Source organism: Chionomys nivalis, chromosome 1 (assembly GCF_950005125.1).
Source record: "Chionomys nivalis chromosome 1, mChiNiv1.1, whole genome shotgun sequence".
NCBI lineage: Eukaryota > Metazoa > Chordata > Mammalia > Rodentia > Cricetidae > Chionomys > Chionomys nivalis.
The window spans coordinates 60471312-60489626 of NC_080086.1; the positions used below are offsets into that span (position 1 = coordinate 60471312).

At 51.6% G+C, this 18315-nt stretch overlaps 1 protein-coding gene across 12 annotated transcripts in view; it reads left to right on the forward strand.

Moving 5' to 3' along the window:
• Positions 1-18315, forward strand: part of Iqsec1 (IQ motif and Sec7 domain ArfGEF 1) — a 339041-nt gene that overhangs the window by 298334 nt on the left and 22392 nt on the right. For all 12 annotated transcript variants that reach the window (XM_057764736.1, XM_057764772.1, XM_057764781.1 and 9 more), the window contains 2 exons: positions 7713-8004; positions 11644-12890. In XM_057764736.1, coding sequence (XP_057620719.1) covers positions 7713-8004; positions 11644-12890 — 1539 coding nt within the window. The remainder of the gene's footprint in view (positions 1-7712; positions 8005-11643; positions 12891-18315) is intronic.

Sequence of the window (18315 nt, forward strand, 5' to 3'; positions counted from 1 at the left end):
ATTCCTCCTCCTTATCCCACCAGGGCCTGCAGCTGCTATGCAAATATAAAAAGGTCCTGGGGTGGGAGCTGGGCTGTAGACAAATAGCCTGGCGACCAGTGGGATTAAGCTGAGCCTGGTGGCCCTTCAGGTACAGTGGAGGCGGCCAGGAGGCATGAGTGGGTCTTGTGAGCCTTCTGGGTCATAGTGATAACTGATTTCCCTGGGTTGGGAGCTGAAGTGAGATATGGTTGGAGCTATGCTTTGATTAGATCGTTGGTGTTTCAAGGAGGGGGCAGGTAACGAGGCTCTGATGGGCCTACAGGAGAGATTGTGTGATAAGGCCAAGGAGTAAGGGCAGTGTCCACTGGTCAGGGGCAGGGAGGCCAGCCAAGTGGTCAGAGCTGACCAACGGATGGGCAGGAGAAAAGGTGTGTGAGAGAGTAGCCAAAAGGATAAACTGCCCTCCTGCAGGTGGAAGGGGCAGAATATGCTCCCCCCTTCCCCAACTGCAGCCTCTGAGTGCTCCTGCAACCCTAGGCCACAGGCTGTTGAGTCTTCTGATCATCTGTGTCCTCATTAATGTAAACTTGAGAACAGGATAAAAGGAGAAACCCACCTGCTATCCCACACCACCTCCATCCAGCCCTGTAGGGAGTCTCTGCACTGTTAGAGGCGCGTGCCGTCAACTTTCATTTGGAGATGAGATGTTGTTTGAGTGGCTGTCAGGGCCTATGGGCCCCCTGAAGACTTGGGCCCTAAATCTTCATTACTCTTGTGTTCTCAATGGCTCCCACCATCACTACAGCCACCCACATTCCAGTCCTGTTTGCCTGTAGGGCTTTGAGCACAGAGCTCACACTCTAATCTCGTGGGCTCTCTGTTCCCTTGGTTCCCTGCCCAGATCCCCCTGGATGTGTCAGTACCCTCCTCTCCTGCTCTCCAACCTCCATGCATGATCTCTCTCCCAAATCACACTCATCCCCGCTCTGCTGGGTCAGGTTTGGCGGTCTCCACCCACCTTCCTATGAAGGACTCCCTGCAAGTCCATCACTAGCAGTGTACAATCCTCTCCAGGAACCATTTACCAATGGGGTAGAGGGCCTGCCAAGAAGTGGCCTCCTCCACCACTTACTTTTCCCTTAACCTATCCCTTTATGTCTTTGTACTCGGCTCCTGGGGCCACATGAGCCAGGGAACATTCCAGAGTGTAAGACCCAGAGGACTGCCACATAACTAAAGTCCTGACTCAGCTTAAGCCTCTGCGAGCAGCAGAATGATGAACAGTGTGTCCTGATGGTTTGTCTGAGCTGCCTCTGGGCTACCCAGGCAGTGAGCTGGACAAGAGCCATTCAGGAGACTCATTAATGTCCCAACACTGTGAGCAACCTCTCCAAGTCACTGCCTCTCTTCTGCTCCTGCCACTTGTCCCATAAACTCTGTCCCCTTGGCCCCAGGACTGCCCTATAGAGACCTAAGGTGATAGTCTCCCCTCTTGAGCTATGGCAGCCCTCCCTATGCTTAAATGCTTAAAGGACACAGTCTCCTCACTTATTTCCCAGGCCTTGTGCTGGTCTATGTTAACAACCCCACCCAGCTAATCTGAGGCTATGATAGAGCACATAGGATCCCAGCCCAGTAAGAGACCAGGACTGTCACGACCTCTTTGAGTGATCATCCTCAGTTAATGCCCCCCAAGTAGCTAACGGCCATACAGAAGCCTGAGAATGGTTGGCCTGACATACTTCAGCCTCCCATTCTGGAAATCAGAAACCCTGTCTAGGGAGACGAAAAGAGGCATGCACATGTCAGGAGGCTTTTGCCTCTGGCAGATGCAAGCTGCCTAGAATCTATCCCAAGTCACTTAAATGTGGATGTTTAATCAGAGCTGGGCCTCTCGGATAGCTTGGGTCCTCTAGCCCAGTCCCAGCCTGTGCTGAAGAGGGTGTTCCCCCACAAGATGCAGTGTGCTCCTTGTTCCCCAAACATTCTAGTGTACTGAATCTTTTCACAGCATTGTCTTTGGGTTACGTATTCTGAGTCCTTTCTAGATAATTGACAGTGTCGGGGGTGGGGATGGGAAGGACCTGTGTTGTTGCATCTCAGGTAAGACTGCATATAACCCTTGCTCTAAGGAAGAAATACCAAGTGCAAGTGGGTCAGTGCTAGGCTCAAGCCAGCTGGACTGAGTTACATATGACGCGTAGAATGTTCTTAGGTATATTAGACCTTAGCTTTCTCTGCCACCACCATCATGGGCACTGGTGGTAAACAACAGGTCCCTTCTGCCATGCCTTCACTGCCGCCTGAAGCCTCTTCTGTCCAATGTTTTTCTTAAGAAAAGTCATTCATGACTTCACAGGCTATAATTAGAGACATGCAAGGCAGAAAGGCAAAGCCTCTACCCCCACCCTGACTCACATACAGCTAGAACGACAGCCAAGGCCAGAGCAGGATGTGCCATCTTAGTTGGTCCCTAGGGCCTGATCAGAATCCCTTGTCTCCCCTCCCCTGGAGCTTTTTAGTCCAGAGATGCAGATTTTTGTCTCTGATCCATAGGCAGGACCTCAGAGGTCCCAGTTATGAGGCTGACCTGGGCAACTGGGCCCCTCCCACCTCCTGTCAGAGTAACCAGCCTTTAGAAAGTGTGTTTATTTCATGAGTGGAGCCTGTGCGTGCAAGATGGCACGGTGTCAACTCTGCTCTGCCGACAGCCACTCTATTCTCCATGTACTGGAATGGGAAGCGAGACTCCAGGATCCCTGCTCATGTCATACAACTGAGCAGAGACACCCTGTGCCTGGTGCACTAGGTCAACAGGGACTCTGAGGACCCTTGAGTGATTCTGCCTCATTTGGTCTGGGAAAAAAAAAAAAACCAAAAACCAGACCATCTCTTGTGAGGCTTGAGACTGAGAGGTTGGGAAGCTGCCTTCTGAGTCAGCCTGAAGTCCCCAGATAGAAAGGGAGCTCGGGGGCAGAGCATCCATCTGTCCATGGGTGGTACCAGGCCTGCCCAACCACCAGGCCCCCTTCTTGAACATGGGAAGCTCAGCCTCCATCTGCTGAAGGACCACACATGTTCATGTCCCAGTTGCTGTACAGTTGGGAAGTGGCAGGGGCCTCAAAAAAAAGTGGGGATTGAGATCAGATGAGAGCATGGACCTCAGAGACACTGAAATGTAAGTAAGGGCTACAGACTGACACTAGCCCCGTGGGGCGAGGGAGACTTCCGGTCAGGCAAACAGTATTTATTTCTCACTCCTGGGAATAACCCATTCCCCACCCCTTTCCCCTCCCCTGGGGAAATCTAGTCCAGTCTCAATTTATCATCCTTTAGGACTGAGGCAAGGGATCATATACCCTGAGAGGGGCTGCTTCTGGCCTAGCTTGCTCAGCTGACCCAGATTGCAGTAATTTGGGTCTGACCCACAGGGTCTGTCTCTTATGCCAGCTAGGATCAGATGTAGTGATTCTATGTGGAACCCCACTGAGGCTCCACCCAAGACCAGCAGGATGGAGTCAGGGATAGATTAGCAATGTCTGCAGGGGTTGGTGAGGGGAAGATGAAAAGGTCTGCCACCTCTAGCCTAGCTCCAGGATGCAGAGGCCTCTGCTGTGATCTGACAGCTGCACTTGGGCTATTTTTGCTCCTGGCTTTCTGTGGAGCACAGTGCTGCCCGGCCTCCTCAGCTGTGTGACGGCATCAATTCACATCAATCTTATAGTCACTGAAACATCTCCAGGTCTCTTCCCATTCACAGCTGTCAGGTCAGATCTTCTGCATCTTGACGTTGCTTCCCTTGTGTGGACATGAAAATAATTGCAGTCAGTCCCTTTTAGGTGGGCATCTAGATTTATTTCTAATATTGCATGCTTAGAGACCACAGCGCTGTGAAAGTCCTTGTATTTATCCCTTTGTGTGTTGATCTTCTTGGCTTAGCATGTGCCTAGAAGAAGAATTGTTGAACCAGGAAGATCTGAGACTTATAACAGGCAGCAACCACCTAACTGCCATGGAACATTTTAGGAACTGAATAGTTAGGGACTGTTGGATGTGGAATGTATGTCTCGTCCCATTCCTTGATCTGCCTGTAGTCTAGGAGTCTGGAAGAGACATATGCTAGGTTAAGGGTGTCATTGAAGATGTACGTTCTCTGGGGTGTTCAATCCTGTTCCAACAGACCTGCATTTAGGGAGAAACTTCCCCAGAGAGCTACACCTGGGATAGAGGGAAGGTGAAACATAGAACCAGCGCTCAGGAGGCTGGAGGAGGTGCCAGGTCAGAATGTAGGGCTTGGGTGTAGCTGTTGTCACCCCGGAGTCCTGGATGGAGACTAACATATAGAATACTCCTCCATTTATAGCGTGGATGTCCTGAGATATATATCCTAAGTGGAAATATTGTAAGTTGGTGTATTGGCTCTCCCACAAACATACTGCACAGTAGAAGAATCTCAGTGCAAACTTCTTTATTTCTGGACCCCGTGAGCCTCTGTGGCTATTTTGCAGTAAGGGACAGTTCTTGCACCTCCCCCCAAAGAACACGTAGTGGAGTAGAATCAACTTCATAAAGAAGCTCTAGAGGGATGCCACAGAGAAAAGTCATCCTGGGTCCCTCCCTGGATGTCCAGGTGTCTATCAGAGTACAATGGTACAACCCTGCTCATGCCTGCCCTAGCAATGGGCCTGAGAGTGTCTTTGCTCACTGGCTTGGCAGCATGGGCCTTTATGCTTAGAAGGGTTGTCTTTGCCCTTCTAGAATCAGAAACACTCCAATAAAGGAAAGTCTCTGTTGGTGTCTGACACTGTGTGGCTTTGGATGTGTGGTATGTGTGTGTGTGTGGTGTGTGTGTATGTGTACACCACAGCATGTGTATGGCGATCAGAGGAGAAAGTAGGTTCTCCTTCCACCATATGGGTCCTGGGGATCATACTCAGGCTATCAGCTTTGGTAGCAAGCACCTTTACCTGCTGAGTTATCTCTCTGGTCCTGGGTGTTTTTCTGGACTGTAGAAAGCCTGTCCCACCACACAGCTCCGCATGTAGAGACTTGACAGATGACCCCAACCAAGTGAGGCTGTGTTGGCCTCACCCCTCCCCCTTCTCATAGGGGAAGCTCTGGAGAGACCTGGCCTTCTCTCCCCGCATATTCTGGAAACCTATTGGCCCAGAACTGCCCAGAGCAGTAACAGCTCCAGCGCGCTCCTGACCTCTTTCATCCCTAGTCCCATCCCAAAAGTTACCCTCCTCGGTGCAGACACCACTTTGATGTCTCATCCATGGAGGCCTGCCCTAAGCTGAGACCTACTGTGTAGGCTGGATCTCCCAGGCTTGCCGGCAACCTAGGCCCTGCTCTTTCCCCACGGCCAGCAGCAATGAATGCCCTGCCCTTGAAGCTGTTCTCAGGCCAGACAAGAAAAGACTGAATCCTTCTAGCCACTGCTCCTCCAGCCTAGACTTTGAGGGTCAGGAACAGCACCATGAGGCAGGCCTGGCCTAGCCCATTCTCTGCCTGAACTCCCTGTGGTTCTTTCTGGTGCAGCCTGGCCACCACCAAGGAGCTTCAGGCTCTGCTCCAGGGATGGTGGTGACTGCTGTCTTCTCCACCTTCTGATTCAGGGCTGTTTGAAATCCCCTACAAAAGGCACAGGCTATATTTCCTCCAGCTCATTATACACAGAGCCAGACCCTTGACCAGAACATGCATTAAGTTGAGGGGCATGCGTCTATGTGTTTGCTGACCCACCTGAATGAAGTGGGACCCGCTTTGGTGCCAGAGAGCCTGGGTGGGCTTTCCCAGTGGAGGCTGCTCTTCTGTACTCTGGGTGGCCTAATTCTAATGGTACTTATTCCTTCTTTCTCATGATGGTTGGTTGAAGTTCTGAGCATTTAATGAAAAGTGTGCTGTTCAAGTTTCAGCAAACACTGGGTCCAAAGGACACTGGTGGGGGTCCAGGGGCAACAGTAGGTCAGGTGGCTCTGTGGTACCCAGAGAGCCTTGAAGGGTGGTGTTTCTTGGACTAAATTGCTAATATTACTAAAAGGAAAACTATAGATAGAGCCAGCCAAAGCATGTGTCTCCCAATTCCTCCTCCAGGTAGGTCCTTCTCAAAGAATGACTGTCATACCTTAGCCACTGGGGCATGTAGGGAGGTTCCATTGCCTGTCCTTGAAGGCCAGAGGCAGGTGCTGAGATTTGCTTCTGACCCTGGTGCAGAGTGGTCAGAGTTCAAGGGCAGGCAGCTTTGGCCCTCCCTGCTTCAGGCTCCCTTCCACAGGCCCCAACCTGGGGACCCCCTGGAGAACAAACAACAGGACTCTAGCAGAACTGAGCAGGGCAGCCTGTCTGCCAGGCTGCTTAGTGCAGGACATTCCTCATTGGTCTGAAGAGGGGACATTTTGGAAAGGACTGAAGTCTGGGTGGGGCCCTTGTTCTTTTTTCTCTGTGCCCATTCTGGAGACCCTCCACCCTGCCCCAGGGATCACAGGCCTTTTAAGTTCCTGCCAGCGTCCAGGTGTCTGGTCTCACAGGGACAGGGAGCCTGGCAAAGGATGAGGACTTGTATTAGAAACTCTTCAAATCAGTGTCTCCTTTTTCTCTCCATCCCTCCCTGAAAAGCAACTGCAGAGGCAACGAGTATCTGTACAGAATAGAATGTTCCAAGTCCAGGGCTGGAATGAGTCAGCAGCCAGTCCCTCTGTCCCCACTAGTTGGCCTTGCTCCTGCTTGGCATGAAGATACTCTGTGGAGCAAAAGGCAGTGAGATGGAAGGGGACCCGCTTCCAGCCTTTGGTACACACTCGTCACCGCGCTTCCTCTTCACAGGGAAAGTTAAAATGTAAAACACTTGAGTAACATCGGGTTTGCTTCTGAATCTGCCATGACAAATGCCAGAGGTGGACCTTAGCCACAGGCCTTCAGTATCTGCAGGCCCTGGAGGCTGCCAGTCTGCAATGGAGGTGTGGCCTGGCTGTCTTCTCCTGAGCCTCTCTCCTTGGTATGCCGCCTTCTCCTCGAGTGTTCACACCGTCTTCTACCATATATGCTGTAGCCTGCATTCCCCTTCTTAGAAGGATACCAGTTCAGTTATACTAGGATTTACCCTAATGTCTTTTGTTTTAATGATCCTATCTACAGGGAGCTAGAGATGGCTTAGCTGTTAAAAACTCTTCCTTTTGCAGAGGACCTGGGTTCAGTTCCCAGCACTGACATGGTATCTCACAACCATCTGTAACTCTAGTTCCAGGAGATAGACATTCTTCTGACCTCTGCAAGCACAGACACATACGTTCATGCAGACAAAACACTTATACATATAAAATAAAGAAAAAAATTTAAAAAGATTCTGGCTCCAAATATAGTCATGGGGATATTGGGGTACAAAATCAATCCAGCATTTAATTCAGGTGGCAGGAGAGGTAGTGATCTTATTTTTTGAAAACACAATGAGTACTTAGCACAGACCAGGCTCTGTTATAAGTGCTAGGCACCATTAGTACCACAGTTGGTCAAAACCTCTGTCATTGGAGGGCTGATTCTTAGTTGGGAAGCCGGCCCCATCAGTACAGTACACCAGATGTTAGAATATGGAAGTTGTTCAGAAGCTCCAGGAAGATGCAGAGCAGAGGGCTCTGCAGAGTTCCTGACTACCTGGGAGCAGTCTTCCTTCTCCTACTCACCAGGTTCTGCTTTTCTGTTTAGCATGTGTCTCTCTTCTCTCTCCTCTGCAGTGTTGAAGGTGAGGCCCCCAGTAGTGAGACTGGCACATCGCTGGACAGCCCCTCAGCCTACCACCAGGGTCCCTTGGTACCTGGTTCCAGCCTGAGCCCAGACCACTACGAGCATACATCAGTGGGTGCCTATGGGCTGTACGCAGGGCCAGGACCACAACAGCGCACACGGAGGCCCCGGCTTCAGCACTCGACCTCTGTCCTGCGCAAGCAGGCTGAGGAGGAGGCCATCAAGCGCTCTCGGTCACTGTCTGAGAGCTATGAGCTCTCTTCAGATCTGCAAGATAAGCAGGTAGGTGGCAGGAGTCTCTTCCTGCTGTGCATGACCTCCCAAGTGACATAAGGCCTCAGTTGCCAGATGCTCTTAGTGATGGATTCCAGATACCAGCTATGGTGCCCATCTGAGGATGAGCGGAGCCCTGCCTTCACTTCTCCTAGAGCCTTTTCCAGCCCAGCTCTGCTGAAACATGGGAAAGGATTTACACTGATGGCCAGGGGCACTGGCATCCTTTCTGGGGACTTATAGTATTTCTGGGAACTTATAGTATCCTCTTCAAATGTTGCCTTTGTAGGTTTCCATATCCCTCACTGCTAGAATCTGGCCTATGTTGGGCACCTGAGTGTCATGGCCCAGCACCACTAGAGCACAGGTTGCCAAGGTGGCTATGGAGGTTCTTAGGTCCCAAGAAAGGCCTCAGGCCTGAGGGAGGGGGGTTACTTATTATCCTATCTGTGACTCTACAGTCTCTAGAGAAAGTCTACATTGAATGCTGTAGCTCTTTCTCAGGCCTCAAACCCAAGGTCAGGTGGCCTGGCCCACTTTTGGGGTTTTCTGTGAGCAGAGCAGATCCTCACGGTGCAGTTGTTCAGCAGAAAACAGGCTGGTGTAGGAATGAATGTCCACTGTTTGACTGTGTCTCTGAGCAATGCCAGGTTTCAGGAGCTCTCTGAGCTTCATGGATGTGTAGAGACAAACAGAACATCTGGCTGGCATTCCATAGCTCTGGGCCTTGTGCTTTGGGCAAACTTCATGTCTCCCAGGCAGTCCCTCAGCTGTGGACTGACACCAGGACTCCTTCCCACAGCCCACAGGTGTTCTCTCCCTCTCACCTATCTGCTAGCCACTTTGTTTCCTTAAAGGAACAGAGCTCTGGGCTTATGCCATCTCATCTTCCTGAGGACGTGGTGGGGTGCCCTCAGGGTGGATCTTCTCCCTCAGCAGATACCTTTCAATCTTGACCTCTCAGCCCTGGGGTGATGATTTGTGACATAGGATAGCTCTGCCCTCCTCTGCTCACATGCTTTATCCTCCTTGTTAGTCGAGACTCACAAGGGGCCTCGTAGCAGTTCCCCCATAGCCGTGGACCTTGATTCCTTTGCCAGGTCAGTAGCAGGCAGAACAGCCTCTACTGAGTTTCTCAGCTCTACAGAGATCCAGAGTGATCCCTGAAGAGTTTGTTGTAAAAGTCATCTGAACAGGACCATGAAATGGAATTGGGCAAGGTTGAGATGGCCTGTAGGAATGATTACATGCCACAAATATGCAGCTGTTCACCTTCATTCCATCCATAGCTGAATTTCCCCTGGTGCCAGATAATAGGATAAGGGACAGCCTGCAAGATGAGGATGCTGCACCTGAGTGACATTCCTGGACCGTGGATGGACAAGCCAGTCACCAGACATTTTCATTGCAGGAAGTGACCCAGACCCTGGAGGTCATAATTCTGGAGGAGGAAGTAGAGGGACTCTGTATCAGATGATGGTGGCCTGAAAACTGGGCATTTGGAAAAGAGCTAACAGTATGTGCCAAGGCTTTGGTACAAGAATGACCTTGGTGTATGTGAGAGATAGAAAAGGTGGCAGAGAAGAGTTGGAACAGAGGCAAGAGGAGTTAGCATGAGTAGCCACATAGTGTTCCATGCTGCCTGAACTTCCTGGAGCAGGAGTAGGGTAGATTACATGAGAATTGTGAGGGGAAGGTGGGAGTCCATCTTAGTGATAAGAGTCAGATGCGTTCTCCTTAACCCAACCCTCCATGCTTTCTTTCCCATCCCTAAGAGCAGGAGGCCTGCATGGGGATCAGGGAATGGCCTCAAGTCTCTGGGTGGTGGCAGGTGTGCCTTGTAGAAGGCAGTTCCTCTGGACCGAGTAAACATACCAGGGTGAGCCCTGGCTCCGGGGAAAGCCTTCCTGCCACTGGCTGTGAAGCCTGGCTACTAGCTTTCCTCATGTCATCTGAGATCAGGGCTAGCATAGGTTCTAGTCTCTGAGTATGGTAAGAACTATATGAGGGTGTGGTCCAGTTCCTGGCATCCCATGGGTAGCAAGTGTTAGTTGCTTTTCCCTCCTCTGGGTCCCAGAAGTACTATAGATGGGGCCTCATGTCACTTCCAGACCAGAAGGCAGGATAGCCATGGTGAGTTCAGGATTGAGAGAGCATAGGGTTGGGACAACCAGTGTCTGCTTAGGGAAGGGCAGAGGGGCCTTCCTGCTGACTCATCCTAGAGCCCATTTCTGCCCTTCTCGTGAGCCATCATTCAACCCAATACAGACAGCAGGATGGACCCTAGTCTCCAAAGTACAGGGCATCAAGGAAGGCCCTGGAGTAGGCTTTGGTGACTCTGGTATCTCTGAAGCCTTTGGTAGGGATTCCAGGCGGAAGCCTTCTTAGGCAGGGGATTGAAGGAAGGAATGGGGGGCTTCCTAGGCTCGGCTTTGGTCCCTTCCTGACCCTGAGCTTTTTGCCCACTCAGCCAAATATAGTAGTTTTGCTTGTTGGTGTGACAGTACAGCCATCTCTGGACGGCAGTGAAAGAACTCCCCAGTCTCCTGGCTGTTCCTAGAGCTGCTTCCTGGTAGCCCTGAGATGGTGTGCACAGGGGCCTGTCCTAGGCTTGGGCCACAGCCCTGGCTTTGCTGTGCCTGGTGTCTGTATCAGACTGTTCATCTTTCTAACCTAACCCAGGGTAGAGAGGGACCTCGTGTGTCCTTTTGCAATGCCATGCATGATGGATGAGGTGCCGGCTCATAGTGCCAGACAGGTGCAATCAGGATTTTACCTCGTCTTGAGAACCTGAATCCTTTCCTCATTCCCATAGAGACAGAGCGCAGCCCCAGCAGCCAGAGACAGATTGCTGATTCCTGCAGACCAGGCTATAGCTAACTGTGTTTCATACTCACCCAGGATCCAGACTCAGGATTAGCCCTCAGCCTAGGTAGACTGTAAGGGCTGAGACTTCAGGAGACCTTGGGTCACTCTTGACAGATAATGAGGTGAGGTGCCTGAGAACTTGCCCAGCGTCCCTCACAACTCACAGCCATGCCCATCAGAGCTCATGGAGCTATAGGATAAAACGAGAGCCAGCCTTGCCAAGTCTTACCTAGGTCTCAGCTCAGCCCTCTGTATAGCAAGGAACAGAGACCTGCATCTGCATCACGACTGCATCTGCCACCTGGGGATGGGGCTGAGTTCTTCATCCAGCTGCCCCTGGCCTATGCCAGGCACCTGCCTTTCATCACTGGGAGCTTACCAGAGCACTAGAAAGTGGGTCCTACTACCGCCCCACGTCACAGTTAAGGAAATGGAGGACTCCATGGTTCCAAGGCTTGTCCAAGCTGAAGGGAGGCAAAGCCGAGGTCAAGCCACACCCTCTGACTAGGTTCTGACCTGTTCGTGCCTCAGATTCCCCAGCTCTGGGGTCACATCTGTAGATACATTTTTAGAAAACCTGCAGGGCCCATAGCTTCAATGGCCAGAGGTATTGAGATTCTCAGCACATGTGTGTTACTGCCTTTACCCTGACACTGAAAACCTCCAACCACCCCGTGGTGAGACCATCCCAGGTTACATTGCTACAGAGCATAAAAAGGGCAGATACCTGTCTCTGTGCCATCACACGGGGCCCACATTCTCCTCTCCTTACCCCACCAGGTGGAAATGCTAGAACGCAAGTATGGGGGACGCCTTGTGACCCGCCATGCAGCCCGCACCATCCAGACGGCGTTTCGCCAGTACCAAATGAACAAGAACTTTGAGCGCCTGCGTAGCTCCATGTCAGAGAATCGCATGTCACGCCGCATTGTGCTATCCAACATGAGGATGCAGTTCTCCTTTGAAGGCCCCGAGAAGGTGCACAGCTCCTACTTTGAGGGCAAGCAGGTCTCTGTGACCAATGATGGCTCCCAGATGGGTGCCCTGGTGCCATCAGAATGTGGAGACCTTAGCGACCCAGCCCTCAAGTCTCCAGCACCCTCCAGTGACTTTGCAGATGCCATCACAGAACTGGAGGATGCATTCTCCCGGCAGGTGAAGTCCCTGGCTGAGTCCATCGATGATGCCCTCAATTGCCGCAGCCTACACAGTGAGGCGGTACCAGCCCCAGACACAGCACGGGCCCGGGACACTGAACCCAAGCCAGGCCTTCATGGCATGGACCACCACAAACTGGATGAGATGACAGCCTCATATAGCGATGTCACCCTCTACATTGATGAGGAAGAGCTGTCACCGCCTCTACCGCTCTCACAGGCTGGGGATCGGCCTTCCAGCACGGAGTCGGACCTGCGGCTAAGGGCTGGGGGTACAGCCCAGGACTACTGGGCCTTGGCCCACAAGGAGGACAAGGCTGACACAGATACGAGCTGCCGAAGCACACCATCACTGGAGCGGCCAGAGCCAAGGCTGCGGGTGGATCACCTTCCCTTGCTTACCATTGAGCCACCCAGTGACAGCTCAGTGGAACTCAGTGATCGCTCAGATCGAAGCTCACTCAAGAGGCAGAGCGCCTATGAGCGCAGCCTCGGTGGACAGCAAGGCAGCCCCAAGCATGGCCCCCACAGTGGCCCCCCCAAAGGCCTCCCCCGGGAGGAGCCTGAGTTGCGGCCTCGGCCCCCCAGACCTCTCGAGAGCCACCTGGCCATCAATGGTTCAGCCAACCGGCAGAGCAAATCTGAGTCTGACTACTCAGACGGGGACAATGATAGCATCAACAGCACATCCAACTCCAACGATACCATAAACTGCAGCTCTGAGTCCTCATCGCGGGACAGCCTGCGGGAGCAGACACTCAGCAAGCAAACATACCACAAGGAGACCCGCAACAGCTGGGACTCACCAGCCTTCAGCAATGATGTCATCCGTAAGAGGCATTACCGAATTGGCCTGAATCTCTTCAACAAGTGAGTTTCCCCTTCATGCATGGTGGACAGACCCACATGGCCTTGGCAGTCACAACCCTAGGCCTAGGCAGAATAAGGCAAGAGGCGAATTCACCTTCCTTCCTGCTGTGAGACTCTGCCCACCTCCCCACTGAGGCTGGAGTTTCAGGCAGTCTTTATAATAAGGTCAAGGCAGGATGCTGTGCCACGTTTATGGTTAGAGCAGCTTTGAATCTCAGGAGACCCAGCTCCTTCCAAAGACCGTTGTGGAGGTGGCAGATGTTCCTGGGCTAGACAGCAGAGTGGGGACTGTTTTGTGGTAAATCCCTACCCATCATTCCCACCCATGTGTCCCCATAGCAGGCTCCGCCTCAAATGCCAGGTTCAGGGACAATATGAAGTACAAAGGTCTTGAACAAGCCGGTGGCAGGTTTCTATCTGTAGACTGCCGCTGACAGAACATTTGAGCTGCTGCTCTAGAGGGCCTTCCTGAGAGCGAAGCCATGGTAAGAGGTGGATATTTAAAGTAAACTATTCTTAGCAGGGTCAAAAATAGCATGGGAAGTGGGGAGGGCTGAGCACACCCTCGGAGGGGACCTTGGCAACTCTTGTTTAACCTGAGATTTCACATTTCCTTCCCTGGGGACTCTGGGATTTGGGGTCATCAGACTCCAGCCTGGTGTGGTTTCCCTGGGGGCCTGGGGGCTGTGGACCTGAAAAGCATGTGACTAGCCTGCCTGCTGGTTACAAGCATACACCCTAGGAGTTTCCCAGAAGGGCCACAGGAGGGTAGTGGGGCACAGTGGGGGTCAGTCACATCTGAGCCACACCTCACTGCTCCCTGCTGCTGCTTCAAGACTAGGATGACATGATTTTGAGCATCCATAGCAGTCAGATGAACTGTGACAACAGAGGAATCTGCTAGGGAGGGTGTGGTATGTAGGCTGTTGAAGGTCTTGCTTGTTGGTGATAATGGACCTTGTTTCCTGTGTGCCACATGGGGTGCACCCCAGCATGGTCCTTCAGCCTCTTCATGACTCTGGAAACATGACACTGTGTATGGACTGTCCCCCACACCTTCTCAGGATGACAGTGTGGAATTGTAGGCTCCTGGGTAGGGATTTTCTTTGGCATCAGAGCTACCAAGTTCATGTTTAAAAGGGGCTATACCTGATTCCCATCCCTGATCTGACAATGCTTGCTTCCCACCCACAACATTCTGTGTTGCCCTGCTTCCTCCGGGCCAAGTATAGATTATATCATTGTCATTTGTATTTTCTGCTTACTTTAAAGGCACCACCTGCCAGCTCTTCTCTGTTTCGCCTCATTCAAATAACCGTTCAGGTTATTTGCCCATTACTTCATGGTCACTTTTTTCCCCCTAGTTCTAGGTCTTGAGTTTAGGACCAGTGGCAAGTACTTCCCTCATATTTTGAGACAAGATATCACAAAATTGCCCAGGCTGGCCTGGAACTCACTGTACAGCCCCAGCAGGCCTTGACTTTATGACCCTCCTGCCTGAGCCTCCTGAGGTTCAATGTTTGTCACTTTTGAGGATATGTCATCATGGGGCCTTCTTAAGGATGACTCTCAGAATTAGAAGTATATCCCCCACTGGCTCCTTTTCTTTCTTGTCTTTGTCTTAGAGTTTTTATTTGCAGATATAATTTGAACACAATGAAATGTCCCCGAGAAGCATCTAATTGGCTTTAGCTACACTGCTCTGATCTGATGGACATGTTTAATTTCACTAGGTGCAGCCACCAGTACCTCTGTGTTTGAAATTGCTTTTTCTTTTTATGTTTTGTTTTCTATTCTTCTAACTATTTTGCCCTGCTGGGGACTGAACCCAGGGCCTTGAAAAGGCTAGACAAGTGCTTACCACTGAACCAAATGCCAACTTTCACACTTTCATACATTTGCTCTGCGTGTGTGTTTTCATGAGTGAGCAGGTGCTGATACACGTGTGTGCCCGTGCATGTATGTGTGTTAATGCTGTCTCCCCAGCCCCTCATGTGTCTAGGTATTAAGACAAGGACCTCGCCATTGTCACATCTTTCACAGATAGTTGTTCTTTGTGAATTTTAGAATCAACTCATTGAGATCCTTCAGTGGACACTAGAGCCATCTCCATATTGGAAGTGAATTTGGAGAAATGGCCCTTTAACATGGCCAGAGACAGGACTGGAAGACCCAACCTAGGGACGTTCATAATTAAAACTAATGAAAATTAACTTGGCTCTCCAGGGGCACTAGCCATGTGGTTACTGGAGAGGTAGGTGCATACTGTGAAACACGCCAGACCAGCCTAGATCCCAAAGGGGCAGCCTGCAGCAGTTCTGGTTCTGAGAGATCTAGCTGGTAGCCACTGGCAGGAACCAGTAAGGTTCCACGTGAAACAGACACCAAGGCCCTGGCTGGTTCTCAGCTCAGCCCCTCACAAGCACCCAGCCTCAGTTTCCTCCTTCACTCCAATCATGATGCCAGGGAACATTGGAAATTCTGAGAGAAGACATGTTGCTTTAAGTTTGCCAGATAAGCCAGACCTCTTTGCCAGTCCATTTCTAAAGCTCTTCCATAGATGTGAGGAAGAGCTCTAGGACTCAGAATTGGCTGACAGCTCAAGGTTTAGTTCACAGAACCCCAGGGCCCCTCCAGGGACAGATCTGAGAGCCTGAGCATTCTGGCCTGGGCTGGAGTGTAACTGCTTTACCCTAGGGCCTTTGTGTTCTGAGCCAGGTCTTTACTGGTCCTCAGCAGTCCCAGTACCATGCCAGGTTCCCACTCTTAAAACCCAACTTTCATTCCCCTCTGATTTCACTCCCCGGCTCTGCCCCCTGCTTGTCTCCTCTGGTCTCCCGCTCTCACTACTGCCATTCCTCCAGGCCCCGCCTTTACTTGCACACCTGAGTTCCCTCCAGGACGCAGAGGCCTTCTACAATACTGTCTAGCAAGTGATACCTGTATGTCCAGAGGATCCCTCTTAGGAGACTGCAGAGAGCTGCATGGTGACCCACAGTGAGAGAGCCAGAAAAAGAAAATGAAACAGGAGAATTGGGACAGTAAGGCGAGTGGTAGAGGCCTCACTCATGAGGCTGTGCCACCTCCAGATGTCCTCAGGCCCTTGTCCAGACTCCAGGATGCTCAGCCCCCTGTCCAGGCCCCAGCTGCACATCTGGTAGGCAGCTCTCAGAGAAGGCGGGAATCCAAAATCCCAGACAGAAGGGGACCAACTATACCACTGATCTACCCTAAGACCTGGAATGTATCCCTGGGTCTCAGAGCCTCATTTGGCACACTTGAAAAAAATGGGTGTGTGTCCCTGCTCCCAGGACTTGGACAGGATTTAAGACAAAGGGGCGGAGGCCTGGCCTACAGCTGCCATCCCAGGAGGTAGTATGGGTGGCTACTGTCATCATGCTCTCAGCTCAGCCTTTGCAGTCAGACCTCCTACCACTGAAGAGGCCTTGGGGGCTCTTCTTGGCCTTGTGCAGCTGGCTGTGGGAGGGGCAGATGAACATTCATGCTCTGGAAGGTCCCTTCACAGTCTCGTTCTTGTTTTCACTCAGAGCCATCCATAGCTGTTTTTGCCACAGAGCTTGTAGTGGAATGACAACGAGAGACTGGAGTGAAGTGCCTACAAGTGTGGACTCCCAGTCATGCTTAAGTCTGAATCAACCTGATGTCAAGAAAGCTGACTTAGCCAGACTTAGTGGAGGCAGCAGGGTGGAACTGTGAGTGGACTCACTGCTAACCTTCTGCCTGTTCAGAAAGACCTCTAGGTCCAGACCATGAGGTGGGTGAGGCATAGAAGCAGAAGCCAACGCTTTCTGATGCTAGGTCCTCGCAGTATGTACTCTAGGAAGCTGACTTTCCTTTGCAGCATCCGGGTGGTGGCTCAGGGAGGCTTGGGGGCTTCCTCAGGCAACAGAGTACTGAAAGACCTGGCATTGTCTTACTGGGCATCCTGGAGCTCAGTGACTTGCCTCTTCTGGCCTCTGATTTTGTTGTCTTTAAAGGAAATGGTTTCTTCCACCAGGAGCCCTCCTGACTCCCCACACAGCACCTTAGAAGGCCCCAGTCTCTGCGACCATAAAGTTGACACATTTTGTCCAGGTTGCTGTGGTGTCCCTCTGGTTGGTCCTGCTCAGGCCTGGCCTGTTTCCTCCATATAGTCTGCATAGTTCCCAGGGGCTTGATGGAAGATTCCAGCTTGAACTTCCTGCTTCATTCCTTCCAGATGACCCAGTCATCCCTAGGATGCAAAGGCCCCTGAGAGGTAAAGTAATTTGCCCCAGGGTCTCCAGCCAGTAGACTTGAGATTTAAGCCCAGACTTCCTGTTTTCTGTCTCCACAGTCAGATAGATCCCTACCTGCCTCACACACCAATGAGAAAACATTGTTTTGGAGGGTGGGAACTTGTTTGGCCTATGGCAGGTAGCCGAAGAGGACTGTAGCATGCCCCTCTACTTACAGTTTAAAGATCAAAACAGGCTCTTGGCTTCTTTCCTGTAGGGAAGCCCGACTAGCGGCCACCATGCCTGCATAGGGCAGGAATTGCCTCACTCACATAGGGGAAGGACTGCAGGTTGTCCATAGCAGGGGCTCCATAGCATGCATATCCAACAAAATGACTGTCCTCCTGCATGCAGGCCCGTGTGAGGTAGTGACTCCTGCAAAAGCCTCTTAAAGGCTCTCACTCAGCCCTGGAGCTACCCCTTATCACAGCCTGTCCCCACTGTCCATCCACCCCTCACAGTGGCTTGCAGCTCCTAGTCCCTGCTTCTCAGCCACAGGTACCATGACTTCTATGACATCCAGATAGGGTCAGCCCCTCCTACCCTGGGCTTGGGTCACAAGCCGTAGTAGGTCTAGGATTATGAGTCTTCCCTTTTACCTGTACCCCTGTCCACTACACACAAGCTTACACGGACATACAAATACACACACACACACACACACACACACACACACCAGCAGAGACCAGTCCCAATGCCCCTTGCTTGGCTAGTATGGTGCTCTTTTCCCCTCAGATCAGCCAGTTCTAGAACACAGAAACTAACTCTTAAGCATCCTGTTCCAAGCATGTAGGCCTCTAAGCCCACTTGTCTACTATCTGTCTATCCTTCCTTTTTCCCTTCCCCAGTCCCCACTGCCAGCCAACCTGGGACAGCTGTGACCCTCAGCCAGCAACCCCTTCAGGGCCTCTACCTCAAGGGTATCTTGCTTAAAAAGACACTCTCTGCTGCACTTAAGGACCTATCTCCCCTTAGGCTCCCAGGCCCCCTGACCATGCCATTAGTCCAGTGTCTGCAGCAGGTTCAGTGTCTGACATCTTAATTCCTGAAGAGTATATGCCCTGGGAGATGCCATAGCATAGCACCCTGTAGAACATCCCCACTTTCCTGGGTAGGGGAACATGTGTAGGAGCCCATATCATGGGCCT